Source organism: Zea mays, chromosome 5 (assembly GCF_902167145.1).
Source record: "Zea mays cultivar B73 chromosome 5, Zm-B73-REFERENCE-NAM-5.0, whole genome shotgun sequence".
Lineage (NCBI taxonomy): Eukaryota > Viridiplantae > Streptophyta > Magnoliopsida > Poales > Poaceae > Zea > Zea mays.
The window spans coordinates 100,449,437-100,477,055 of NC_050100.1; the positions used below are offsets into that span (position 1 = coordinate 100,449,437).

The 27,619-nt window shown below is 53.9% G+C and overlaps 1 protein-coding gene across 8 annotated transcripts in view; it reads left to right on the forward strand.

The window, feature by feature from the left end:
* Nucleotides 1-27,619, forward strand: part of LOC103626744 (uncharacterized) — a 52,061-nt gene that overhangs the window by 14,334 nt on the left and 10,108 nt on the right. For 4 of the 8 annotated variants that reach the window (XR_004849539.1, XR_004849540.1, XM_008647122.2 and 1 more), the window contains exons 4-8: nucleotides 12,373-12,429; nucleotides 12,557-12,748; nucleotides 12,828-12,905; nucleotides 13,177-13,359; nucleotides 13,456-13,536. Coding sequence is in view for 5 of the 8 variants with exons in the window: in XM_008647122.2 (XP_008645344.1) it covers nucleotides 12,373-12,429; nucleotides 12,557-12,748; nucleotides 12,828-12,905; nucleotides 13,177-13,359; nucleotides 13,456-13,536 (591 nt within the window). In the remaining 3 variants the exon portion in view is untranslated. Of the gene's footprint in view, nucleotides 1-7,360; nucleotides 11,447-11,531; nucleotides 11,660-12,372; nucleotides 12,430-12,556; nucleotides 12,749-12,827; nucleotides 12,906-13,176; nucleotides 13,360-13,455; nucleotides 13,537-27,619 lie in introns of those variants that run through there. The other 4 variants (XR_004849541.1, XM_035959095.1, XM_035959096.1 and 1 more) reach the window with 2 other exon arrangements.

A 27,619-nucleotide genomic window follows, 5' to 3' on the forward strand; every position in this document is an offset into this window, starting at 1 on the left:
CGCTGTCCTCTTGTCAGACCGGTCAGTGGAGCGGCGAAGTGACTACGGTCACTTCGGCTCTGTCGACTGGGGGGCGTGCGTCAGGATAAAGGTGTCAGGCCACCTTTGCATTAAATGCCCCTGCGATTTGGTCGGTTGGCGTGGCGAGTTGGCCAAGGTTGCTTCTTGGTGAAGACTGGGTCTCAGGCGAGCCGAGGGTATGCCCGTTGCTGGAGGGGGTCTTCGGGCGAGACGTAGATCCTCCGGGGTCGGCTGCCCTTGCCCGAGGCTGGGCTCGGGCGAGGCGTGATTGCGTCCCTCGAATGGACCGACCTTTGACTTAATCGCACCCATCAGGCCTTTGCAGCTTTGTGCTGATGGGGGTTACCAGCTGAGATTTAGGAGTCTTGAGGGTACCCCTAATTATGGTCCCCGACACATATATAGGGGAGGATAGGCATGAGGCTAAAGGAAACCAACTACATCTAAGGAAACCACCAGGAGACAATCCTGGAGATAATCCTGCAGCCTGATCTCCTCCCCTAATATCTCTCTAGACATAAACCTCCTATAGATGGCTGGCCGGCTTAATGCCATGGCGCATGCCATAAATGACACAGGCAGCTGTTTAACACCCTATCGCAGTTGAAGCGTCCGTGGAGCAAACATTGAGACTGGACCTAAAATCAGTGAACACTGAAGATGGCAATCCTTTGGTGAAGAAATCAACAAACTGAGAGGCTGTTGGAACATGAAGAACACGAACATCACCAAGAGCCACTTTGTCACGAACGAAGTGAAGGTCAATTTCAATGTGCTTGGTGCGTTGATGTTGGACGAGGTTGGAAGACATATAAATGGCGCTGTGTGTTGAACCTGCATACCAAGGAAGTGGTGTAGCTGGCCGAGGTCCTTCATGGAAAATTCCTGCTGCAGAGCAGAGATGGTACGCCGTAGGAGAGCAGCCGAGGAAGCAGTGAGGACTATATCATCCACATATAATAGGAGATAGATCATGTCAGTGCCTTTCTGATAGACAAACAATGACGTGTCGGACTTTGTCATAGTGAACCCAAGCTGAAGATGTGAGGCAAACCTGCTATACCAGGCATGGGGAGCTTGTTTCAGACCATAAAGATACGGTTGAGATGACACACATGTTCTGGATGTCCAAACCGGCAGGAAAGCCTTGTTGACATCCAACTGATGAATGGGCCAACCGCGGGAGAGAGCCAGCGAGAGAACTGTACGAACTGTAGCAAGCTTGACCACATGACTGAATGTCTCGGAGAAGTCTGATAGAATAAGTCATGTGGTCTCTGTTTTGTGGTGAACAGGACAGCAGCACAGCAGTACAGGACTGCAGCACAACATCATCTTTTGACTGCTGCAGCACAGCAGCAGTGCAGTTGAGTGCAGTTGGAGACAGTCAGTCACCTTTAGACAGTCAGTCACCTTTTGACTGCTGCAGCACAACAGCACCTTTTGACTGCTGCAGCAGCAGGACAGTAGCAGTAGCTGGCAGTTGCAGTTCTTGACTGCACTTTAGCAGTAGCTGGCAGTTGCAGTTTTTGACTGCACACTTTAGCACTTTAGTATCTAGAGGACAGCATCTGTGTGTTGCGGTGTGTAGTGTGTAGTGTAGTGTAGTGCAGCCCCTAGGGCTATAAATATGTGTCCCCAACCCCTCTAAGGGTATGGCATTGTGTAGCGTTTGAGGAAATAAACAGAAAATTGCCCCAACTCATAGTGTCATCCTCTGATGAGAGTTAGAGTCCCTCTACTTACAATTGGTATCAGAGCCAAACTATCCTGTAGCCTAAACATCTCTTGCTCATCTCCTTCCCGCGCCTCTCCCCACACTCAGTCGGCAGCAAGAGCTCCAACTGTTCCTTCCTCTCCTGCTCAGACGAGCAGCCTTTCGTCTGAGACAGCCTCTTCCACTCGCAGCGACCCCTCACTAGCCCACCATGTCCCTACGCTCGGTCACTTCGAGTGCGCGGCGCCAGCAGGAGGCCGAGGTCGCCGCGACACAAGAACGCGAGCGAGCAACAGCAGCGGCTGCAGCGACAGCGGCGAGGGCAGCACGGTTGGCGGCGGCGGAACTGGCAGCGGCGAGAGCGGAAGTAGAAGCAGCGGAGGCGGCGGATGCTGCACGTGCGGCGGCAACAGAGCTCGAGGTTCTGCGCGGCAGTAGAGCAGGCAGCTCTGCTTCTGTCGACGACAACACCGACGAAGAGCTCAGGCTGGCGAGGGAAGCAGCGCGAGAGCAGGCGGCACAGTGGGCAGCCGCGCATCCCCATGGGGGCGCGCGTGGCGGCAGCCCGGATAGGCGCCGACACGCTGACGGCGCTCCAGGCAGGGGCGCACGCGGCGGTAGCCCAGACGGGCGTAGACGCGCCGGCGGTGCTCCCGGCGGCGGCGACCGAGTCGACGGAGATCGCGGCCTCTACAGGCGGCGCGGTTCTCCCTCCCCGGATCGGTACCATGGTCGCCGCATGGCCCAGGCCATTGTCAGGGACATCGGTCCCGGCGGTGGGTGGCCTACCCTCACCAAGACCAACTACGTCGAGTGGGCCGCGGTGATGAGGGTACGGCTCCAGGTTCGCCACATGTGGGAAGCAGTTCGTTACGACGACGTCGACTACCACGAGGATCGGCGGGCGCTGGATGCTCTCATTGCTGCAGTCCCGCCCGAGATGCAGTTTTCGCTTTCCCAGAAGCGGACTGCCAAGGAGGCCTGGGACGCCATCGCTGCGACCCGCATCGGCAGCGATCGTGCCCGCAAGACCACACTGCAGACACTTCGCAAGGAGTGGGAGAACCTGGCCTTCAAGCCAGGTGAGGATGTTGATGACTTTGCTCTCCGCCTCAACACTCTGTTGCAGAAGATGGTGCAGTTCGGCGACGACACCTACGATGAGGAGAGAGCTGTTGAGAAGCTCTTCCGTTGCATCCCCGAGAAGTACAGGCAGATTGCTCGCTCGATCGAGTCTCTGCTAGACCTCTCCACGATGACGATCGAAGAGGCGATTGGTCGCCTCAAGGTGGTCGACGGCGACGAACCACAGGCTCTCTCTGGGCCTATCACTATCGGCGGGAAGCTACATCTCACTCGGGAGCAGTGGGAGGCCTGCCAGGGTGACAAGAAGAAGGGGGAGTCCTCCTCGACACGAGGCCGCAAACGCGGCAAGCCGCGCAAGCCGCGTGGAGGCGCCCAGGCCGGGGCGCGAGGACATGCTGAGGGTGGTGCACGTGGATGTGCCCAAGGCGGCGCCGTCGGCAACAAGAAGCCGGCACGAGACGACGGCTGCCACAACTGCGGCAAGCTTGGCCACTGGGCCAGGGATTGTCGGCAGCCACGACGTGGCCAGGCCAACGTCGCACAGGCGGAGGCGGAGGAGGAGGCCCTGCTCCTGGCACATGCAAGCATCGAGCCATCTCCAGCGGCACCGGCCGCAGCGGCACTCCTCCACCTTGATGAGTCGAAAGCACGCGCTTTCCTCGGCGACGGCTCCAACAAGGACATGATCGAAGGATGGTGCCTCGACACCGGCGCCACTCATCACATGACCGGCCGACGGGAGTTCTTCACCGAGCTTGACTCTAGCGTCCGAGGCTCCGTCAAGTTTGGGGACGCCTCCGGCGTAGAGATAAAGGGCGCCGGCTCAGTCGTCTTCACCGCCGCGTCTGGTGAGCACAGGCTGCTCACCGGAGTCTACTACATCCCCGCGTTGAGGAACTCTATCATCAGCTTGGGACAGCTGGATGAGAACGGTTCGCGCGTGGAGGTTGAGCACGGAGTCATGAGGATCTGGGATCCCTCTCGTCGCCTTCTTGCCAAGGTACGCAGGAGTGCAAATCGGCTTTACATCCTCAATGTGAAGGTGGCACAACCTTGCTGTCTTGCTGCTCGTCGAGACGACGGGGCATGGCAGTGGCACGAGCGCTTCGAGCACCTTAACTTCGAGGCCCTGAAGCGGCTCAGTGCCAAGGAGATGGTACGAGGCCTGCCGTGCCTTGACCATGTGGAGCAATTCTGCGATGTCTGCGTGTTGACAAAGCAGAGACGGCTCCCCTTTCCCCAACAATCGAGCTTCCGAGCCAAGGAGAGGCTCGAGCTCGTGCATGGGGACTTGTGTGGCCCGGTGACACCAGCCACACCAGGAGGACGACGCTACTTCTTGCTGCTCGTCGACGATCTCTCCCGCTACATGTGGGTGATGATCCTTGGCAGCAAGGGAGAGGCTGCGAACGCCATCAGGCATGTGCAGGTCGCTGCGGAGGCGGAGTGCGGCCGCAAGCTGCGCGTGCTGCGCACCGACAACGGTGGCGAATTCACGGCGGCTGAGTTCGCGTCGTACTGCGCGGATGAGGGCGTTCAGCGCCACTACTCCGCGCCGTACAGCCCGCAGCAGAACGACGTCGTCGAGCGACGCAACCAGACGGTTGTGGGGATGGCTCGGGCTCTCCTCAAGCAGAGAGGAATGCCAGCTGTCTTCTGGGGAGAGGCTGTGGTGACAGCGGTTTACATCCTCAACCGCTCGCCCACCAAGGCTCTCAACGGGATGACACCGTACGAGGCTTGACATGGGCGTAAGCCGGCGGTCTCTCACCTACGGGTCTTCGGCTGCCTCGCGTTCACCAAGGAGCTTGGCCACATCAGCAAGCTCGACGATAGGAGCACCCCGGGGGTGTTCATTGGCTATGCGGAGGGCTCGAAGGCCTACCGCATCCTTGACCCAAGAACACAGCGTGTGCGCACGGCGCGCGACGTAGTGTTCGATGAAGGGCGAGGATGGGCGTGGGACAAGGCGGTGGACGACGGCACGACTCCGACGTACGACTTCACCATCGAGTACGTCCACTTTGAGGGAGCTGGGGGAGTAGGCAACTCTTCTCCGAGCAGGTCTACCCCAGCCCCCAAGTCTCCACCGACTCCAGCGCCACACTCTCCAGCTCCTGCTACAACGAGCTCTTCACCACCACGCACTCCAGCCACGACTCCGGCTACAGCGAGCTCTTCGCCACCACGTACTCCAGCACCGACGGTACCCTCTCCGGGAACGTCCTCTCCGACACCAGCTCGTGTCTAGCACGACCCAGTGGAGCTCGTGACCCCTCTGTCCCGCGACGAGGAGCGCGTCGACGCGTGCTACGACGGCGAGCCGTTGCGGTATCGAAGGGTGGAGGGCCTTCTCATCGACCCGTCGGTGCCAGGCCCTGCATCTCGCATTCTGGCAGGAGAGTTGCATCTTGCATGCGACGATGGTGAGCCTCGGTCTTTCGCGGAGGCCGAGAAACATGCGGCTTGGCGTGCCGCGATGCAGTCGGAGATGGACGCGGTTGAGACGAACCGCACTTGGGAGCTCGCTGATCTCCCTCATGGTCATCGCGCGATCACCCTTAAGTGGGTGTTCAAACTGAAGAGGGATGAAGCCGGCGCCATCGTCAAGCATAAGGCTCGCTTGGTGGCACGCGGTTTCTTGCAGCAGGAGGGGATCGACTTCGACGATGCCTTCGCCCCTGTAGCACGGATGGAATCCGTGCGACTCCTCCTCGCGCTGGCAGCCCTGGAGGGCTGGCATGTTCATCACATGGATGTCAAGTCGGCGTTTCTTAACGGCGACTTAAAGGAGGAGGTCTACGTACACCAGCCGCCAGGTTTTGCGATCCCTGGCAAGGAGGGCAAGGTGTTGCGCCTGCGCAAGGCTCTCTACGGCTTGCGACAGGCACCAAGGGCGTGGAATGCCAAGCTGGATTCCACGCTCAAGAGGATGGGCTTCATGCCAAGCCCGCACGAGGCGGCCATCTATCGGCGGGGCAATGGAGAAAATGCCCTGCTGGTGGGTGTCTACGTCGACGACTTGGTGATCACCGACGCCAAGGATGCAGAGGTGGCAGTGTTCAAGGAAGAGATGAAGGCCACCTTCCAAATGAGTGACCTGGGGCATCTCTCTTTCTACCTGGGGATTGAGGTGCACCAGGGGGACTCCGGGATCACACTTCGCCAGACCGCCTACGCCAAGCGCATTGTTGAGCTGGCTGGGCTCACCGACTGCAACCCAGCTCTCACTCCGATGGAGGAGAGGCTGAAGCTGAGTCGCGACAGCACGACGGAGGAGGTGGACGCTACACAGTACCGGCGTCTTGTGGGGAGCCTTCGCTACCTCGTCCACACACGGCCTGACTTGGCATACTCCGTCGGCTACGTTAGTCGGTTTCTGCAGCGACCGACGACGGAGCATGAGCAGGCTGTGAAGAGGATCATTCGCTATGTTGCGGGGACTCTCGACCACGGTCTCTACTACCCGAGGTGCCCTTGGGGGGCACACCTTGTCGGGTACAGCGACAGCGACCACGCCGGCGACATCGACACTAGCAAGAGCACAAGCGGGATCCTCTTCTTCCTCGGCAAGTGCCTCATTAGTTGGCAGTCGATCAAGCAGCAGGTGGTGGCCATGTCCAGCTGCGAGGCCGAGTACATAGCGGCGTCCACTGCTTCGACTCAGGCGCTCTGGCTGGCTCGGCTGCTCGGTGATCTCCTCGGGAGAGACACTGGAGCGGTGGAACTCAGGGTGGACAGCCAGTCCGCTCTGGCATTGGCCAAGAACCCCGTGTTCCATGAACGGAGCAAGCACATCCGGGTGAGATACCACTTCATCCGTGACTGTTTGGCAGAAGGGAGCATTCATGCGCGCTACATCAACACCAAGGATCAGCTTGCAGACCTGCTCACCAAGCCCCTTGGGAGGATCAAGTTCCTTGAGCTTTGTTCCAGGTCCGGGATGGCTCAACTTTCCCACAAGACGACGCACAAGACTTAGGGGGAGAATGATAGAATAAGTCATGTGGTCTCTGTTTTGTGGTGAACAGGACAGCAGCACAGCAGTACAGGACTGCAGCACAACATCATCTTTTGACTGCTGCAGCACAGCAGCAGTGCAGTTGAGTGCAGTTGGAGACAGTCAGTCACCTTTAGACAGTCAGTCACCTTTTGACTGCTGCAGCACAGCAGCACCTTTTGACTGCTGCAGCAGCAGGACAGTAGCAGTAGCTGGCAGTTGCAGTTCTTGACTGCACTTTAGCAGTAGCTGGCAGTTGCAGTTTTTGACTACACACTTTAGCACTTTAGTATCTAGAGGACAGCATCTGTGTGTTGCGGTGTGTAGTGTGTAGTGTAGTGTAGTGCAGCCCCTAGGGCTATAAATATGTGTCCCCAACCCCTCTAAGGGTATGGCATTGTGTAGCGTTTGAGGAAATAAACAGAAAATTGCCCCAACTCATAGTGTCATCCTCTGATGAGAGTTAGAGTCCCTCTACTTACAAAGTCAATACTAGGCCGTTGAATGAAACCACGAAGCACCCACGCCTTATAGCTCTCCAGAGAACCATCGGCATGAAACTTATGTTTGAATACTCACTTGCCAATAACGACGTTGCACTTCGGGGTCTAAGGAACCAAATTCCAAATGTTGTTGCCAATGAGAGCAATGTACTCTTGTTCCATAGCAGTAGGCCAATTTGGATCGGCGAGAGTTGCACGGTAGCTGCGGGGAATAGGATACAATGCTGAAGCTTCAAACAGGGCTAGGAACCGAAGGCCGCGCTTGCCGCGGGTGACCATTCCATGCTGATTGACCACAGGCTAAACACCGATTGCCCAGGTGGTAATTCTGGGATTAGCTGTGTCGGTGCAGAAACTGCAGGAGCGGCCGGGGGACGACGAACGTAGACCTGACCGCAGAAATGACCTGTGTTTGCGGCATGTCCGGAACCAGAGGCAGGGGCCTCGACGACCCGGGGTGGTATGGCGTCGGGTGCTCCAGGAAGCCCGAGACTGGAGGCAAAGCCATCGACAGTCCGGAAACTCGCGGTGTCGTGGGCGACAGAGGCCTCGGGACTAGAGCCAGCAACTTTGATAGGCCGTCGAAGAGCGGTGTCGCTGGCAGTGGTATGTTCAGGATTGGAGGCAGGAGCCTCGACAGCCCGAGCCCGAGCGAGGGTGGCAGGTACCTGGGGGCTGGTTGGTAGAGGGCACCCTGCTGGCAGGGAGTGCTTAGCGGGGAGCCTGACCAGGGCCAGTGGAGCAGCAGGACTGGAGCCGGCAATGTTACCTGAAAAAATGGAAACATGTGACAGTCCAAATGGAACTGTGACTGAGTTAGTTGTATCGTCCAAGAAATCAAATGCTGCACACGAGGGTGGAGAGGAATCCTCGGAGAAGGGACATGAGGTTTCATCGAAGACCACGTGGCGCGAGATGATGATGTGGTTGGATGGACGATTGAGACAAAGGTAGCCCTTGTGATGAGGGGAGTAGCCAAGGAAGACACAAAGGGCAGAGCGTGGGGCAAGTTTATGGGGGGCTGTGGTGGAGAGATTGGGGTAGCATGCACAACCGAAAACGCGAAGATGCTCATATGACGGTGGCTGGCCGAAAGGACAAGATGAGGTGTTGTAAAAGCTAAGGTTTTGATTGGCAAAATGTTTAACAGGTAAGTGGCTGTCCCAAGAGTCGTGGCCCAGAAGCGAGGAGGGAGATAAGCCTGAAACAAAAGGGAGCGAATGGCATTGTTTATGGAGCGAAGAATGCGTTCGACTTTATCATTTTGGGCGAAGGTGTGAAGGCAAGACATGCGAAGGTGAACGCCGTGCGAAGAAAAGAACTTGCAGGCGCTGAGGTTGTCAAACTCACGGCCGTTGTCGCATTGAATGCCCTAAATGGTGACGCCAAACTGAGTATGAACATATGCAAAGAAGTTAGTGAGGGTGGAGAAGGTGTCAGATCTCAGGCGCAAGGGGAACGTCCATAAGTAATGCGAGCAATTGTCCAGAATGACTAGGTAATATTTGTGACCAGAAACACTAGTGACAGGTGAAGTCCAAAGGTCGCAATGAGTTAACTGTAAATTACGAGTAGCACGAGAAGAAGATGCATGAAAGGTAGGCGAACGTGTTGGCCTAGCTGACAGGCGTGACAAATAGGAGTGCTACTGTTTTTATTACATGAAATAGCGGAGGACTGAGCTAGATGGGACAAAATGTTGTGTTCGGGATGTCCGAGTCGCTGGTGCCAAAGGGACCCCGGTGGACGCATGGAGAGCAGAATCAGGAAGTCATAGCGGGTAGAGAGGACCAGAGCTGTCACATCTGATGATCTCTCGTCGAGTGGGTAGATCCTTCATAGAACAACCAAAGGGGTCAAACTCGACGAAACAATTGTTGTCAGTGGTGAACTGACGGACATAAATCAAATCTTTAATAAGGGAAGGCAAAACGAGGACATTATTAAGAGGTAAATTATGGGATAGATGAGTGGTGCCAGTGGAGGTGACAGGGATGAGATTCCCGTTACCGACAACAATGTGGGATGGTGAATGCCGTGAAGGAAGAGTGCGAGAGAGTATACCAGCATTAGATGTCATGTGACTGGAGGCACCGGTGTCAAAAGCCACTTGTACTGAGGCGGCGGCTAGAGAGCGACGGTCTGAAAGTTTGCTGCAAGAGTCTGTTGATCCTAGACCGGAACCGGCGAGGATGGGCCGACATAATTTGGAGTAGGGATGAAAACGGTCGGAAACGGTCGGTAAACACTAAAACCATTACCGTTTTCATATTTTTTATCGGAAACAAAATCGGAAACGATAACTCCGGAAACGGAAACGATATCGGTATTTTGGAAACATCGGAAATGAAAGTTCGGTGCGGAAAATACACCGGTAACGGTCGAAATCTAAAATACGATCGGTAAACGTATCAAACTTCACAATAAAACAAAATTGACAAAAGATCACAAATACCACAAGTTCACAATTCATGATATAACAAGTTCACAATATAACAAGTTCACAAGGATCACAAATTTATAATATAAAAAGTTTACAAAGATCACAAGCTCACAATATAACAAGTTCATAAAGATCACAAGTTCACAGACTTAAAGTTCACAATTCACAATATCCACTCGATTTAGTTGACATGGCATGCTTACTCATGAAATATTTTTTCCTCACATAAAGGGTTTTTTTCATAGCCTCACAGGAAAACCCTAAAATCTAGTGTGTGAAAAAGACAGACTGTCGGCTCTCTATCATTATATATTACTAATACATAACATGTGCATAGAAAATGATGGATTCGTTCGAGAGACCAAATCGTTAATCTCAATTGCCTTCCAACACCATCTAACCCCAAAAAAATCTTAAAGCGTCCAAAAAATACAAAAATAAGCAATCCTTATCCAGAAATGTACAGGCGATGCGAAAAAATCACATGCTGGAAAATTCCGAAAAAATTCCGAGACAATTCCGGAAATTTCCGAGACACAAATCCGGTAATTTCTGACAAAAACCGGTAACCGATGGAAACGGTCGGTAAAACACCACGCCGATTCCGATACCGATTCCGATAGAAAATTCCGAAAACCGATTCCGTTTCCGAAAAATACCGTTACCAGTGAATCCGATCGAAAATTTTCGAAATCGGTTTCCGGAATTCCAAAAAATTCCGAAACCGTTTTCATCCCTAATTTGGAGAGGACCCATAAGACGCAGGTGGGACACCCCACTGATCGGCCCACTGGCCGGGAGGTCCAGCCAGGAAGGCATGGGACGACTGGACTGGACCAGCGGGAGGCCGAGGTGTGGACGGGGGACGCTGGCCTAGCCACATGTAAATGGCTCCCGTCTAGGAATTGTAGCTGCTGTAGCTGGTGGACTGGCCCATGGAAGGAGAGCCAGACATGCCACCACCGCTGTAGCTGCAGCGACCGTTACCACCGCTATTGTTCTTGCCGCCGCGCTCCCCCCTCTTCCCCCTCTGTCCTGAACCCCTGCCATAGCCACCTGGAGATAATCCTGCAGCCTGATCTCCTCCCCTGATATCTCTCTAGACCTCCTATAGATGGCTGGCCGGCTTAATGCCATGGCGCATGCCATAAATGACACAGGCAGCTGTCTAATAAATGCAATGCCACCTTTATATTGTTTGTAATCATGGATATTTCTTTTCTTTCTTAAACCTGTTGGAGAGCTCCATGTCATTGTATTAAGGAGTAAAATGGTTCAAGTAAAATGAACAAATTCACAAAGAAAAATGAACACCCTAGCAGATTCTGTTTGGACAGGCATACATGCCATGAAGAGAAGTGAAAACGATCTGAACTGAAAGACCCAACCTACAACCATAGAGCCCTCAACTATTTTGCTCCTGCTCGACACCAAACCTGGGCATTGCTGGAGATGTCCTACCCAAAACACAAGCAGAAGTTATGTGCCATAACGATTTGATTAGCAAGATATTCTAATGTGTGGGAAATAGTAATTATCTTGTATAACCACAATGTAAGAGGTTCTTTCACAATTACCTCTGCTATAAAGGCAGAACAAGATTCACTTATAAATTAATGGATTATACATTTATACTAAAGACCACAACAAGTGCCGACCAACTTCTGTGTGCTGAGGTACAACCACACTGAGCATCATTGTTAAAAGGCTAAAATTCTGTCACTGCCAGTAATTCTGAAATGCTGCACCTGCCTTTCACAGACCATGGTCCCGTCTCAACTGAGCAAGGGGAGGTGCCTCATAAGACGAATGGGACCAATGGACCATGCCAATGCATTACTGCATCCTTTGACAACAAATGTGTAGGGTTGGGGAGTGCTGTATGACAGGTAGGACTGCAATGCCAGATGGATAATATGCGATGTAATTATTATGTGAAAACAATACCTAGTATTGTTGAAGGTGTCTCTACAAAATAAATCATAAAAGTTGCATTTATCTAGAAAATAGGCCAAATCAGATGTAGTTTCTGAAATTTATCCATTGTGAATTATCTAAATTTGAAGACATATCTGGCATTATTGATTTTTATAATCTTTATGTGGCATGTGTGATGTTGTTCAGGTCAATTTGGGCAGGCTTGTCCTATTAAAAAATACTTCAAGTATTTATGGTTGAAACCGAAGCGATGCTTTTGATCAAGTTTAGCTCTTCATATGTTTGCGGATGTTTCTAGAATTCCTATATGTATCTGAATATTTTATTTTTGTGGAGAATGTGACATCTGAATATTATGCGTATCTTTGTAATCTATCCCACTGAATTTCAATCTGTATTTGGAATTATATAAAAAACTCAACCTATAGGGGGTACCATAGCCCTAGGGTATTGCATTAAGAACTCTCACGTAGGTCAAGAAAACCCTGAAGCCCTGCCGATGAGTTTTTTAACCCCATCGTGTAATTCGCTCCTGCGGGGAGTTAAAGTCAGGATCTAAGGAGTGCTACTCAGACCACCTAACCAACTCAGCTAGAGGCTCTTTCACAATATTTGGAATTGTCATAAGCTCTTATTTCTGTTCAAACATTTTTACTGTTAACAGGTCATTCCAGCACTCGATTCAACAACACCGATTTTTGCATCATCTTTCACCATGGAGGTAACACTGAATGACTGAAAATTGTTTTGATTGCTAGTCATATCATTGCTCTTTTGTACTGTTGAACGACCTGCATAAAATTTTTAGATCGTCAGAATTTTGAAATGCATTATTGATAATTGGACAGCTAATAAAGAAGCGTTTGAAGGAGTTTGGGATCTTCCTCTCATCCAGGCTTAAGGTTTTAAGAATTAAAAAGAGATTTCAGGCTGGACCTTTTGAAGTTGAACCCATCCGTGTAACTCATTCAATTCCTGACTGTTGTGGCTTAGTGCTTCGCTGTGGTGATGGGATAATTTTCCATACTGGTGACTGGAAAGTAAGTTAAATCAGCAATAAGTGTACCCTAGATTTTGTGTACCTTTGACTATTTTGTATAACTTTATTTTCTCTTATAGATTGATGAATCACCAGTGGATGGAAAAAAATTTGACCGACAAGCATTGGAGGAGCTCTCCAAAGAAGGTGTTACTCTTGTAAGTCGACCCAATATCTTGTGCATCTGGACTAGTTCTGTTTCTATGATAAAGGTCATTGACTTCGGTTGCACAGATGTTGTCTAGCTTCAACGATGCATTCATGCTGCTACGAACATATTAAAAGATTAGGAATAACTTTTCAAATATCAATAGACTAATGAAATGTTCACCTAGGTCTAATCTATACTGAGTACTGACATGAGCAACTCCTTGTTGATATTTTCCTGACGGTGCCTTTTCTTTTCCCTCCCCCCCAAAAAAATACAAGATGATGAGTGACTCAACAAATGTTCTTTCCCCTGGAAGATCAATCAGCGAATCTGTTGTTGCTGGTTCATTGCTGCGACATATTTCGGAAGCAAAAGGAAGAGTAATTACGACACAATTTGCTTCAAACATACATCGAATTGGGAGCATCAAAGCTGCTGCAGATTTAACTGGTCGAAAAATGGTAAACTTTTGAAATTTTATTCAACAGAGTGTTGCTTTACTAGGTTCAATTTCGATAATGTTTTAACTAGTTTGTAGTTTTGGTGGGTTAGAACAGGTGTTTGTTGGAATGTCACTCAGGACATACCTTGAAGCTGCTTTCAAGGATGGAAAGGCACCACTGGATCCATCAACCTTGGTATGCTACAACTTTATTAGACGAGTCAAATGTTCTGTGTTTATTGTTACTCTGATGTTATGAATGGAACTTTTCCTTTTTGTGACACATGCAATTGATATGCTAGTATCGACATTTGCTGAAATCCGTTGTGAGAATAATTCGTTTCTGCATCGGTTTATAATTTATAGTTTACTTCAGCTATCTTCTTTAATTCACACATTATCATATACTCCCGCCGTCCCAAAATATAGTTCTTTCTAGCTCACTTTTTTCTGTCCACATTCATTCAAATGATAATGAATATAGACATACATACAAACTACATTCATATGTTACTTAATGAATGTGTAATTAGTCTAAAACGAATTATATTTTGGAACGGAGGGAGTACCTTATAAAGAAAAATATACACATAAGTCCTCGGAGTTCACTGAAGGTGTTTGAGTGCTATTTGCTTCAGTTTTAATAATGGAGTAGTTTTGCCAGCTTTGGGTACACAAATATTTTAGCCCATTACATTCAAATAGTTGAGTGCTAATTGCAGCAGGTCTGGCAGCATGTAGAATTGTAGAGTAACTTTTTTTCGAACAACGCAGGAGAATTGCGTGTCATTTCATTAATGAAGATAGAAAAACCAAGTACACATGGAGGAAAACTCCCCGAACACCAAACACAAGACACCAACTCACATTGAAAACAACGAACAAGACACCATGACCGACTAGCTAGCAGCTAAGGGGGCTCCCTCCTCAAGAGGAGTTTATGCAGACCTGCAGCCCTAGCTAGACACCACATGTGACCTTCGGCGACCACCTGAGAAAGAACCGCCTGTGCTTGAGGTTAGACAATATCAAACACGCAGACGTTCCTGTGTTTCCACAAAATCCAGGTGACCAAGATGACCAAAGTATTGAAACCTTTTCTCAGATCTTTGTCGAGAGATGCAGCAGCCTGACTCCACCATGAACGGAACCTGCTAGAAGGGCAGGGTGGCTTGACTTTGTCCAGCCTGAGCTCCCTCAAAATCCATGTCCAAACCTCCCTGGAAAGCACACAGGTGGAGAGGAGGTGATTGATGGATTCTTCCACCTGGTCGCAGAAGGGGCAAGCCGGCTGATGTGGCATACCCTGCTTCGCTAGACGGTCTGAAGTCCAACATTTATTATTTAAAGCCAACCAAACGAAAAACTTGCAGTTTGGAGGTGCCCAGCTCTTCCAGACCCGCTTCCAGGGAGAAAAATTGATGGTCCCTGTAAACATAGAGTTGTAACTTGTAAGCCGAGCTGCAGCTATAAGACCTAGTGGAGGAGAGCTTCCAGTGGTGTTGGTCCGGGGTGTCGGGCTGCAGCTCCAGTCCATCAATCAAATCCCAGGCGAGCAAATAATCAGTAATGACCTGAACTGTTAGTGCTCCTCGAATATCATTCACCCAACTCCTGATAGCAAGTGCCTGACTCACTGTACGCCACTTTACCGCCTTTGTAGGAACCGCCTTGAAGAGGTTAGGCGCCAATTCAGCAAGTGTTTTACCTTGGATCTAGCAGTCAGTCCAAAATTTCGTGGATCTCCCATTCCCAACCGTGGTATACACTGCCATATCGAAGAGAGCACGAGCCTTCATGGGGACCATGACTGACAGTCCAGCCCAAGGTCTAGAAGTGTCTGTCTTTTGTAACCATAACCACCGGATGCGCAGGGCCCACCCGAAACGCTCCAAGTCAAGCACCCTAGGCCTCCAAACCGAAGGGGTTGATGGAATAAGTCTTGAGCATCTGTGGAGGACATCGTGTTGCAGGACCGAAGGGACAACATCCCCTTTAACATCTAGAGGACAACAGGAGCTTTTTGACTATCCTCTTTTAGCATCTTAGCATCTAGAGGACAACAGGAGCTTTTTGACTGTCCTCTTTTAGCATCTTAGCATCTAGAGGACAACAGGAGCTTTTTGATTGTCCTCTTTAGTCTCTTTGAGCTTTTAGCATCTAGAGGACAATCCTGTTGTGTAGTGTGGTAGTGCAGCCTCTAGGGCTATAAATATGTGTCCCGAACCCTAAGATGGGTATGACATTTTGAGTAGTGTGTGAGAAATAAAAAAATTGCCCCAACTCGTAGTGTCATCCTCTCGATGAGAGTAAGAGTCCCGTTGCTTACAATTGGTATCGGAGCCAAACTATCCTGCAGCCTAAACATCTCTTGCTCATCTCTTTCCCGTGCCTCTCCCCGCACTCAGTCGGCAGTAAGAGCTCCAAGTGTTCCTTCCTCTCCTGCTCAGACGAGCAGCCTTTCGTCTGAGACAACCTCTTCCACACGCAGCGACCCCTCACTAGCCCACCATGTCCCTACGTTCGGTCACTTCGAGTGCGCAGCGCCAGTAGGAGGCCGAGGTCGCCGCAGCACAAGAACGCGAGCGAGCAGCAGCAACGGGTGCAGCGACAGCGGCGAGGGCAGCACGACTGGCGGCGGCGGAACTGGCAGCAGCGAGAGCGGAAGTAGAAGCAGCGGAGGTGGCAGATGCTGCACGTGCGGCGGCAGCAGAGCTCGAGGCTCTGCTCTGCAGTAGAGCCGGCAGCTCTGCTTCTGTCGACGATAACACCGACGAACAGCTCAGGCTGGCGAGGGAAGCAGCGCGAGAGCAGGCGGCACAGTGGGCAGCCACGCATCCCCATGGGGGCGCGCGTGGCGGCAGCCCAGATAGGCGCCAACGCGGCGACGACGCTCCGGGCGAGGGCGCACGCGGCGGCAGCCCAGACGGGCGTAGACACGCTGGCGGTGCTCCCGGCGGCGGCGACCGAGTCGACGGAGATTGCGGCCTCTACAGGCGGCGCGGCTCTTCCTCCCCGGATTGGTACCATGGTCGCCGTGGGGCCTAGGCCATTGTCAGGGACATCGGTCCCGACGGTGGGTGGCCTACCCTCACCAAGACCAACTACGTCGAGTGGGCCGCAGTGATGAGGGTACGGCTCCAGGTTCGCCACATGTGGGAAGTAGTTCGGTACGGCGACGTCGACTACCACGAGGATCGACGGGCGCTGGATGCCCTCATTGTTACAGTCCCGCTCGAGATGCAGTTTTCGCTTTCCCAGAAGCGGACTGCCAAGGAGGCTCGGGACGCCATCGCTGCGACCCGCATCGGCAGCGACCGTGCTCGCAAGACCACACTGCAGGCACTTCGCAAGGAGTGTGAGAACCTAGCCTTCAGCACTCTGTTGCAAGACCACACTGCAGGTGAGGATGTTGATGACTTTGCTCTCCGCCTCAACACTCTGTTGCAGAAGATGGTGCAGTTCGGCGACGACACCTACGATGAGGAGAGAGCTGTTGAGAAGCTCTTCCGTTGCATCTCCGAGAAGTACAAGCAGATTGCTCGCTCGATCGAGTCTCTGCTAGACCTCTCCACGATGACGATTGAAGAGGCGATAGGTCGTCTCAAGGTGGTCGACGGCGACGAACCATAGGCTCCCTCTGGGCCTATCACTATCGACGGGAAGCTACATCTCACTCGGGAGCAGTGGGAGGCCTGCCAAGGTGACAAGAAGGGGGAGTCCTCCTCGACACGAGGCCGCAAACGCGGCAAGCCGCGCAAGGCGCGTGGAGGCGCCTAGGCCGGGGCGCGAGGACATGCTGAGGGTGGTGCCCGTGGAGGTGCCCAAGGTGGCGCCGTCGGCAACAAGAAGCCGGCACGAGACAATGGCTGTCACAACTGTGGCAAGCTTGGCCACTGGGGCAGGGACTGTCGACAGCCACGATGTGGGCAGGCCAACGTCGCACAAGCGGAGGCGGAGGAGGAGGCTCTGCTCCTAGCACATGCAAGCATCGAGCTTTCTCCAGCGGCACTCCTCCACCTTGATGAGTCGAAAGCACGCACTTTCCTCGGCGACGGCTCCAGCAAAGACATGATCCAAGGATGGTGCCTCGACACCGGCGCCACGCATCACATGACCGGCCGACGAGAGTTCTTCGCCGAGCTTGACTCTAGCGTCCGAGGCTCCGTCAAGTTTGGGGACGCCTCCGACGTAGAAATCAAGTGTGCCGGCTCAGTCGTCTTCACCGCCGCGTTTGGTGAGCACATGCTGCTCACCGGAGTCTACTACATCCCCACGTTGAGGAACTCTATCACCAGCTTGGAACAGCTGCATGAGAACGGTTCGCGCGTGGAGGTCGAGCATGGAGTCATGAGGATCTGGGACCCCTCTCGTCGTCGAGTCCAAATCGACTTTACATCCTCAATGTGAAGGTGGCACAACCTTGCTGCCTTGCTGCTCGTCGAGACGAGAGGGGTCCCAGATCCTCGGCATGGCAGTGGCACGAGCGCTTCGGGCACCTTAACTTCGAGGCCCTGAAGCGGCTCAGTGCCAAGGAGATGGTACGAGGCCTGCTGTGCCTTGACCATGTGGAGCAGTTCTGCGACGTCTGCGTGTTGACAAAGCAGAGACGACTCCCCTTTCCCAGCTGTCGAGCTTTCGAGCCAAGGAGAGGCTCGAGCTCGTGCATGGGGACTTGTGTGGCCCGGTGACACCAGCCACACCAGGAGGACGACACTACTTCTTGTTGCTCGTCGACGATCTCTCCCGCTACATGTGGGTGATGATCCTTGGTAGCAAGGGAGAGGCTGCGAACGCCATCAGGCGTGTGCAGGTCGCTGTGGAGGTGGAGTGCGGCTGCAAGCTGCGTGTGCTGCGCACCGACAACGGTGGCGAATTCACGGCGGCTGAGTTCGCGTCGTACTTCGCGGATGAGGGCGTTCAACGCACTTAGGGCTGGACAAAAAACTCGAGGCTCGGTAACTCGCTCGACTCGACTCATTAGTGACTCGACTCGACTCGGCTCGTTGAAAATGAGTCACGAGCTGAGCTAACAATTTAACTCAGTTCTTAACGAGCCAAACTCGAGCTGGCTCGTGAGTTACTCGCGAGCCAAACGAGTTGTACATTCATCCTCACTCCCACGGCCCATGCACTGTTGACCGCCCCAGCCCCATATCGAGCAGCCCACAACTCACACAGTCACACAGCTGCTCTCCCTCAGACCCTCATGGTCACCCTCACCCACTCACCCTCTCGGTCTCTCACTCTCTCCCTTAAAATGAAACCCTAGCGCCGCTGAGGGCCAAGAGCCACCACGCGGCGGCGACGCTGAGGGCCATCAACCTCAACCTGGCGAGGAGGCCGGGCGGCATCAGGCCCAGCGGGGCACGGGGCGCGCGCAGACCCGCCCGCCGCTGGCGAGGCCGGTCAACCTCGGCGCGCCGTTCGAGATGGAGCGCCGCGTGCGCGGGCTGGAGTCCGCACCGCCATCGCCGGCGCCGCGGTCGCAGGAAGACGCCGAGGAACGGAAGAAGTGGCAGTTCCAGGCGGAGATCCTCCGCACCAAGTGCAACTTCCTCCGGATGGAGCACGAGGTCGCGCTGCGCAAGCTCGACCGCCACCGCGGCCAGATGTGCGGCGTGTGCCCGACGCGTGCGGCGTGTTGGCTCACTACTTGTGGCAATTTTGATAACGAGTTGGCTCACGAGTTAATCGAGTCAGACCGAGTTACTAAACGAGCCGAGTCGAGCAGCTTCTCCAGCTCGTTACCATAACGAGTCGAGTCGAGCTGGCTCGTTATCAAAACGAGCCAGCTCGAGTCAAACCGAGTCGAGCCAGCCCGATATCCACCCCTAGCGCCACTACTCCGCGCCGTACAACCTGTTAGTAGAGGGACTCTAACTCTCATCAAGAGGATGACACTATGAGTTGGGGCAATTTTTCTGTTTATTTCCTCAAACACTACACAATGCCATACCCTTAGAGGGGTTGGGGACACATATTTATAGCCCTAGGGGCTGCACTACCACACCTTCTCACACACACTACACAACAGGATTGTCCTCTAGATGCTAAAGAGACTACAGAGGACTAGGGATGGATCCGGATATTTATTCGGATGTCAAATTTTTGGTCTTCTTTCTTCGATTATGAACAAATAACAAATAGAATTTGCTATGTAAATTTATATTCTTGTTTTTAGCATTGAGGCTATTAATCTTCACAAAAAATAAACATTAAATTCATTCTATATATTTTTAAATAATTGATATAAACTTCGGATGTCTATTCGAATACGGATTCAGATGTTTTTTCACCTTTTTTATTGTAGGAAGAAAATAATATACATAAAAAATTATATAAAAATTTATTTAAATACTTCATAATATTCTTAATAACATTGCCAAAAATTAGCTTTAAATTCTATGTATATCTATGCTAAAATATTAAATTTGTGATACAATTCGGATGTTTTAGGAACATCCCTACAGAGGACAGTCAAAAGCGACTGTTGTCTTCTAGATGCTCCCAGGTGCGGTTTGTCTCATTTAAGGGTGATCGCACGATGACCATGAGGGAGATCAGCGAGCTCCCAGGTGCGGTTTGTCTCAACCGCGTCCATCTCCGACTGCATCGCGGCACGCCAAGCCGCATGTTTCTCGGCCTCCGCGAAAGACCGAGGCTCACCATCGTCGCATGCAAGATGCAACTCTCCTGCCAGAATGCGAGATGCAGGGCCTGGCACCGACGGGTCGATGAGAAGGCCCTCCACTCTTCGATACCGCAACGGCTCGCCGTCGTAGCACGCGTCGATGCGCTCCTCGTCGCGGGACAGAGGGGTCACGAGCTCCACCGGGTCGTGCTCGACACGAGCTGGTGTCGGAGAGGGCGTTCCCGTAGAGGGTACTGTCGGTGCTGGAGTACATGGTGGCGAAGAGCTCGCTGTAGCCGGAGTCGTGGATGGAGTGCGTGGTGGTGAAGAGCTCGTTGTAGCCGGAGCTGGAGAGTGTGGCACTGGAGTCGGTGGAGACTTGGGGGCTGGGGTAGACCTGCTCGGAGAAGAGTTGCCTACTCCCCCAGCTCCCTCAAAGTGGACGTACTCGATGGTGAAGTCGTACGTCGGAGTCGTGCCGTCGTCCACCGCCTTGTCCCACGCCCATCCTCGCCCTTCGTCGAACACTACGTCGCGCACCGTGCGCACACGTTGTGTTCTTGGGTCAAGGATGCGGTAGGCCTTCGAGCCCTCCGCGTAGCCAATGAACACCCCCGGGGTGCTCCTATCGTCGAGCTTGCTGATGTGGCCAAGCTCCTTGGTGAACGCGAGACAGCCGAAGACCCGTAGGTGAGAGACCGCTGGCTTGCGCCCATGCCAAGCCTCGTACGGTGTCATCCCGTTGAGAGCTTTGGTGGGCGAGCGGTTGAGGATGTAAACCGCTGTCACCACCGCCTCTCCCCAGAAGACAGCTGGCATTCCTCTCTGCTTGAGGAGAGCCCGAGCCATCCCCACAACCGTCTGGTTGCGCCGCTCGACGACGCCGTTCTGCTGCGGGCTGTACGACGCGGAGTAGTGGCGCTGAACGCCCTCATCCGCGCAGTACGACGCGAACTCAGCCGCCGTGAATTCGCCGCCGTTGTCAGTGCGCAACACGCGCAGCTTGCGGCCGCACTCCGCCTCCGCAGCGACCTGCACACGCCTGATGGCGTTCGCAGCCTCTCCCTTGCTGCCAAGGATCATCACCCACATATAGCGGGAGAGATCGTCGATGAGCAGCAAGAAGTAGCGTCGTCCTCCTGGTGTGGCTGGTGTCACCGGGCCACACAAGTCCCCATGCACGAGCTCGAGCCTCTCCTTGGCTCGGAAGCTCGATTGCTGGGGAAAGGGGAGCCGTCTCTGCTTTGTCAACACGCAGACATCGCAGAATTGCTCCACATGGTCAAGGCACGGCAGGCCTCGTACCATCTCCTTGGCACTGAGCCGCTTCAGGGCCTCGAAGTTAAGGTGCCCGAAGCGCTCGTGCCACTGCCATGCCCCGTCGTCTCGACGAGCAGCAAGGCAGCAAGGTTGCGCCACCTTCACATTGAGGATGTATAGCCGATTTGGACTCCTGCGTACCTTGGCAAGAAGGCGACGAGAGGGATCCCAGATCCTCATGACTCCGTGCTCGACCTCCACGCGCGAACCGTTCTCATCCAGCTGTCCCAAGCTGATGATAGAGTTCCTCAACACGGGGATGTAGTAGACTCCGGTGAGCAGCCTGTGCTCACCAGACGCGGCGGTGAAGACGACTGAGCCGGCGCCCTTGATCTCTACGCCGGAGGCATCCCCAAACTTGACGGAGCCTCGGACGCTAGAGTCAAGCTCGGTGAAGAACTCCCGTCGGCCGGTCATGTGATGAGTGGCGCCGGTGTCGAGGCACCATCCTTCGATTATGTCCTTGTTGGAGCCGTCGCCGAGGAAAGCGCGTGCTTTCGACTCATCAAGGTGGAGGAGTGCCGCTGCGGCCGGTGCCGCTGGAGATGGCTCGATGCTTGCATGTGCCAGGAGCAGGGCCTCCTCCTCCGCCTCCGCCTGTGCGACGTTGGCCTGGCCACGTCGTGGCTGCCGACAATCCTTGGCCCAGTGGCCAAGCTTGCCGCAGTTGTGGCAGCCGTCGTCTCGTGCCGGCTTCTTGTTGCCGACGGCGCCGCCTTGGGCACCTCCACGTGCACCACCCTCAGCATGTCCTCGCGCCCCGCCCTGGGCGCCTCCACGCGCCTTGCGCGGCTTGCCGCGTTTGCGGCCTCGTGTCGAGGAGGACTCCCCCTTCTTCTTGTCACCCTGGCAGGCCTCCCACTGCTCCCGAGTGAGATGTAGCTTCCCGCCGATAGTGATAGGCCCAGAGAGAGCCTGTGGTTCGTCGCTGTCGACCACCTTGAGGCAACCAATCGCCTCTTCGATCGTCATCGTGGAGAGGTCTAGCAGAGACTCGATCGAGCGAGCAATCTGCCTGTACTTCTCGGGGATGCAACAGAAGAGCTTCTCAACAGCTCTCTCCTCATCGTAGGTGTAGGTGTCGTCGCCGAACTGCACCATCTTCTGCAACAGAGTGTTGAGGCGGAGAGCAAAGTCATCAACATCCTCACCTGGCTTGAAGGCCAAGTTCTCCCACTCCTTGCGAAGTGCCTGCAGTGTGGTCTTGCGGGCACGATCGCTGCCGATGCGGGTCGCAGCGATGGCGTCCCAGGCCTCCTTGGCAGTCTGCTTCTGGGAAAGCGAAAACTGCATCTCGGGCTGGACTGCAGCAATGAGGGCATCCAGCGCCCGCCGATCCTCGTGGTAGTCGACGTCGTCGTAACGAACTGCTTCCCACATGTGGCGAACCTGGAGCCGTACCCTCATCACCGCGGCCCACTCGACGTAGTTGGTCTTGGTGAGGGTAGGCCACCCACCGCCGGGACCGATGTCCCTGACAATGGCCTGGGCCATGCGGCGACCATGGTACCGATCTGGGGAGGGAGAGTCGGACCGCCTGTAGAGGCCGCGATCTCCGTCGACTCGGTCGCCGCCGCCGGGAGCACCGCCGGCGCGTCTACGCCCGTCTGGGCTGCCGCCGCGTGCGCCCTCGCCTGGAGCGCCGTCAGCGCGTCGGCGCCTATCTGGGTTGCCGCCACGCGCGCCCCCATGGGGATGCGCAGCTGCCCACTGTGCCGCCTGCTCTCGCGCTGATTCCCTCGCCAGCCTGAGCTCTTCGTCGGTGTTGTCGTCGACAGAAGCAGAGCTGCCAGCTCTACTGCCGCGCAGAACCTCGAGCTCTGTTGCCGCCGCACGTGCAGCATCTGCCGCCTCCGCTGCTTCTACTTCCGCTCTCGCCGCTGCCAGTTCCGCCGCCGCCAACCGTGCTGCCCTCGCCGCTGTCGCTGCAGCCGCTGCTGCTGCTCGCTCGCGTTCTTGTGCCGCGGCGACCTCGGCCTCCTGCTGGCGCCGCGCACTCGAAGTGGCCGAGCGTAGGGACATGGTGGGCTAGTGAGGGGTCGCTGCGTGTGGAAGAGGCTGTCTCAGACGAAAGGCTGCTCGTCTGAGCAGGGGAGGAAGGAACAGTTGGAGCTCTTGCTGTCGACTGAGTGTGGGGAGAGGCGCGGGAAGGACATGAGCACGAGATGTTTAGGCTGCAGGATAGTTTGCCTTTGATACCAATTGTTAGTAGAGGGACTCTAACTCTCATCAAGAGGATGACACTATGAGTTGAGGCAATTTTTCTGTTTATTTCCTCAAAACTACACAATGCCATACCCTTAGAGGGGTTGAGGACACATATTTATAGCCCTAGGGGCTGCACTACCACACCTTCTCACACACACTACACAACAGGATTGTCCTCTAGATGCTAAAGAGACTACAGAGGACAGTCAAAAGCGAGACGTAAATATGTCCTCGCCGGCCGCCCAGGGAATCGGAACGTTCCTTGGCCATCGACCCCCGGTAACCTTCAGCATTCGCGTCGAAGACTCCCGGAGCTCGGGCGAAGACATCCTTCCCCCGAGGGCCGCACAAGTCCCCATCAACTGCACAACAAAACGATCAGAGACCCCCAACCCCCCAACTGCAGTACCTATTTTTCTCTTCTTAATGGCCGGGGCAGCCTCCCGCGAAGGGCCTTCCTCAGCCACGACCACTGGCTTTTTCCCGCGGCGGTCAACAGCCGCAGCAATGTCGTCTCCAGGGTAACCACCGTATGGCAAACAGTTTAACTCGAAGAACCGATTCAAGCGAACATTGGATCCACGAATATCCCAACTCCGTAGACTCTCCGTCCTCGGCGCATACCGCCCTACAATCCTCACAGCCCCATCCTCCACTTCACGAACGAACGCGGCTGGGTCTCGGTCGCGCAGATCCAAAGCGAAGGCCGGACTTCGCACCAGCTGCTGGCCCAAAGTAGGCATCTGGGCATCTGGCGAGGGCATACTTCGCCAAGCACCCATCCATGCGCCAGGGGCCACACTCCATAACCAATGAATTCTTAACCAAATCACGCCCGCTGCTCATGCGGGCAGCGCACCGGAGGGCCCCTTCGTCCTCATCATCCTCCGCTACCTCAAATGGTGGGAATGCCACATAACAGTGGGAGCACATTACGGCCGCGGGGAGCCCTGGGAGGTCTTCGACTTCGCTTCCCGAAACATAAAACCAATAATCCCACCAGTTGCCCCACTTGTTGTGAGCACAGGGAACTAATTCCACGACTTCCGCCGAAGTCTTTCCGGTCCTCGGCGTGAAGGTGCACGATCCAAACTGTGCTATCTTACTTCCAATCTTTCTCTTTTGCTAGTGCAGACAGTAATTCTTGGCGAAGACCTCTACGGAAGGCTGACCGCTGTACGAAGTCACCGCCCAGACATACTTCACCAGGGCCACCACGACGTTAGGTGTCAACTGGTGGACCTGGACCTCAAACCTCTGCAGGACCTCCGCCACGAAACGATGCGCAGGTAGGCGAAGGCCGGCGATGAAGAACGCCTCAAACACGACTAACTCGCCCTCAGGCTCGGGAATCTCTTCCGCCCCCGGGACGCGCCCAACACCGTTCCCAAAATACCCCAACTGCTGCATATCCTGCATGCGAACCGAGGAAATCCTCGAAACGCCGAACTCCACCGTGTGGCCCGGCTGTAACTCCACCGCCGCCAAATCGCTCAAGGTATCTTCGGACGACGAATCGGCCGGCGGCGCATTTGCAGCAAATGAGGAAGAAGATGACATTGCTACGTATCGTCGGCGGCGGCGCGCGGTTTGCTTGACGCGGGCCAGATCTCCGATGTAGAGGAACAAGGAGGGCAGGCGAGCGGGCGAGCGGTTTCAAAAGCTTAGGGTTTTCCGGCGCACGCAAAGGTAAGAGTCAGCCCGAGCCGCGCCGCCCTTTTCATACACACGGCACGGCGCTTCGGGAAACCCGCAGTCCAACAGTGCCACGTCCATCAAAGGTCACCTCAAAAACCCCTGCGGGACCACTTCGAGCGAGGGCAGCGTCTCCACCATCTAGCGACGTCTTCGGCACCAGATGACTCAGTCGAACTGGTCCCTCGGAGGGCAAATGTTGGGGCGAAGGCGAAGACGCTACCCTTCGTGCGAAGCCTTCGTCGCCTCGCTACACCAACGAAGGCGAGATGATCGGCGCGGTTGCCCTTCGTCCTCTCCATTGCAAGGCGAAGGCCAGACTCCGACGAAGTCTGCTAGTCCTGCGTCCTCATCTCGCCCGGAGGCCCACGTGGAATTCGGCCCACTGTAACGGGCCCCGCGTGGACAAGCATGTTACGAGCCTCATCTGTAATAGATTTTCTGTAATGACGGTCTGTAACCTCCCTTTATGAGAATATTCTGGGATAGTACGGGTACCCGAGGGCATAAACGTCCTTGCCTTGGGACGTTGGACACTCGGGTACCTATAAATACCGTCGTACAGTGCCCTTGGGAGGCCAGATTTACAGAGCAATTGTCATCCCACGTTAAGCTTTGCTTGCACTCTTTCCACTTCCCCGTTGGATCCACTTGCCCAGGAGAGCAAGTTCCAACAAGGATCAAGTTTCTTTAGCTTTGCTCCAGGTCCGGGGTGGCCCAACTTTCCCACAAGACGACGCCCAAGACTTAGGGGGAGAACGATGGAATAAGTCTTGAGCATCTGTGGAGGACAGCGTGTTGCAGGACTGAAGGGACAACATCCCCTTTAGCATCTAGAGGACAACATGAGCTTTTTGACTGTCCTCTTTAGTCTCTTTTAGCTTTTAGCATCTAGAGGACAATCCTGTTGTGTAGTGTGGTAGTGCAGCCTCTAGGGCTATAAATATGTGTCTCCAACCCTTAGATTGGTATGACATTTTGAGTAGTGTGTGAGAAATAAACGAAAATTGCCCCAACTCGTAGTGTCATTCTCTCGATGAGAGTAAGAGTCCTGTTGCTTACAGGGGTCGCTGCACATTCGTCCAGGATATTAGACAGCATCCCCCACAAGCTTGCACATGACCCTTCCACAGAAAACCTCTTTTAAGCTTATTAACTGATCTGATCATCCATCTCGGTAAGTCCAAAGCAGTCATTAAATGGATAAGAGTTGTGGCCAATACAGCTTTAACCACTACCAATCTGCCAGCACGATTCAAAAGTGGTGCCTTCCACCCAGGAAGCTTGGCCGCCACCTTGTCCACCAGGGGCAGGAGCACAGCTTACGGTGGTTTGCGAAGGGTGAGTGGGAGACCCAGGTAAGTGCATGGAAAATTAGAGATTGTACAGGGAAGTTCACCAGACACCAAGGCAATATCCTCCTCAGAACATTGTATGGGCACCGCAGCGCTCTTAAGCAGGTTGCAACGGAGGCCAGAAACATGACCGAAACAATCTAAAATCCCCTTGACCATGCGCAGATCACTGCTGGCTGGTCTCACAAAGAGGACCACGTCATCATCATATAACGATATACGATGTAAACTGAGACCTCCATGAATAGGCTGCAAAAGGTTCTCTTGGCTGGCAGCTGAAACCAAGGAGTTAAGGACATCCATGACGAGAATAAAAAGCATGGGCGAGAGCGGGTCCCCTTGCCTAAGTCCACGGAGGTGAGAAATTGTCTGTCCGGGCTGCCCATTTATCAAGACCTGCATAGATGCAGTGGAGAGGAGTAAGTTGATGAGATTACACCACCTCCTGCCAAAGCCCAGGTGTTGCATGATTTCCAGCAAAAAAGACCATGAGACAGAATCAAAGGCTTTGGTCATGTCTAGCTTGAGCATTACATGGGGCTGCTTGCTTCTGTGCAGGGACCTAGCCAACTGATGAACCAGCAGGAAATTATCTTGAATGCTTCGACCTTTGATAAATGTTGTTTGGTTATTGGAAACCAGATCAGGGAGGTGCGGTGCCAGCCTATTCGCCAAAATCTTTGTGACTAACTTGGCAAAACTGTGGACTAAGCTGATCTGTCGGTAGTCTTTCACCGCGAGAGTCAGAACAGTCCGGATGATGGCAGGCTTGACCACCGGACTGAAGGTCTCGTCGTAGTCGACCCCAGGGCGCTGGGTGAAGCCTTGGAGCACATAACGGGCCTTGTACCGCTCCAGGGACCCGTCAGCGTGCAGTTTCAGCTTGAAGATCCATTTCCCGGTGACCACGTTGGCGCCAGGTGGAGTAGGCACCAGGTCCCTGGTGTGGTTAGCCTGAAGGGCCTCGTACTCAGCTTCCATGGCGCGCCACCACTGTGGGTCGGCAAGCACACCACGGACAGTCGTGGGTACCGGCGGAAGAGCTGAAGAGGAGGCCGCGGAGAGAA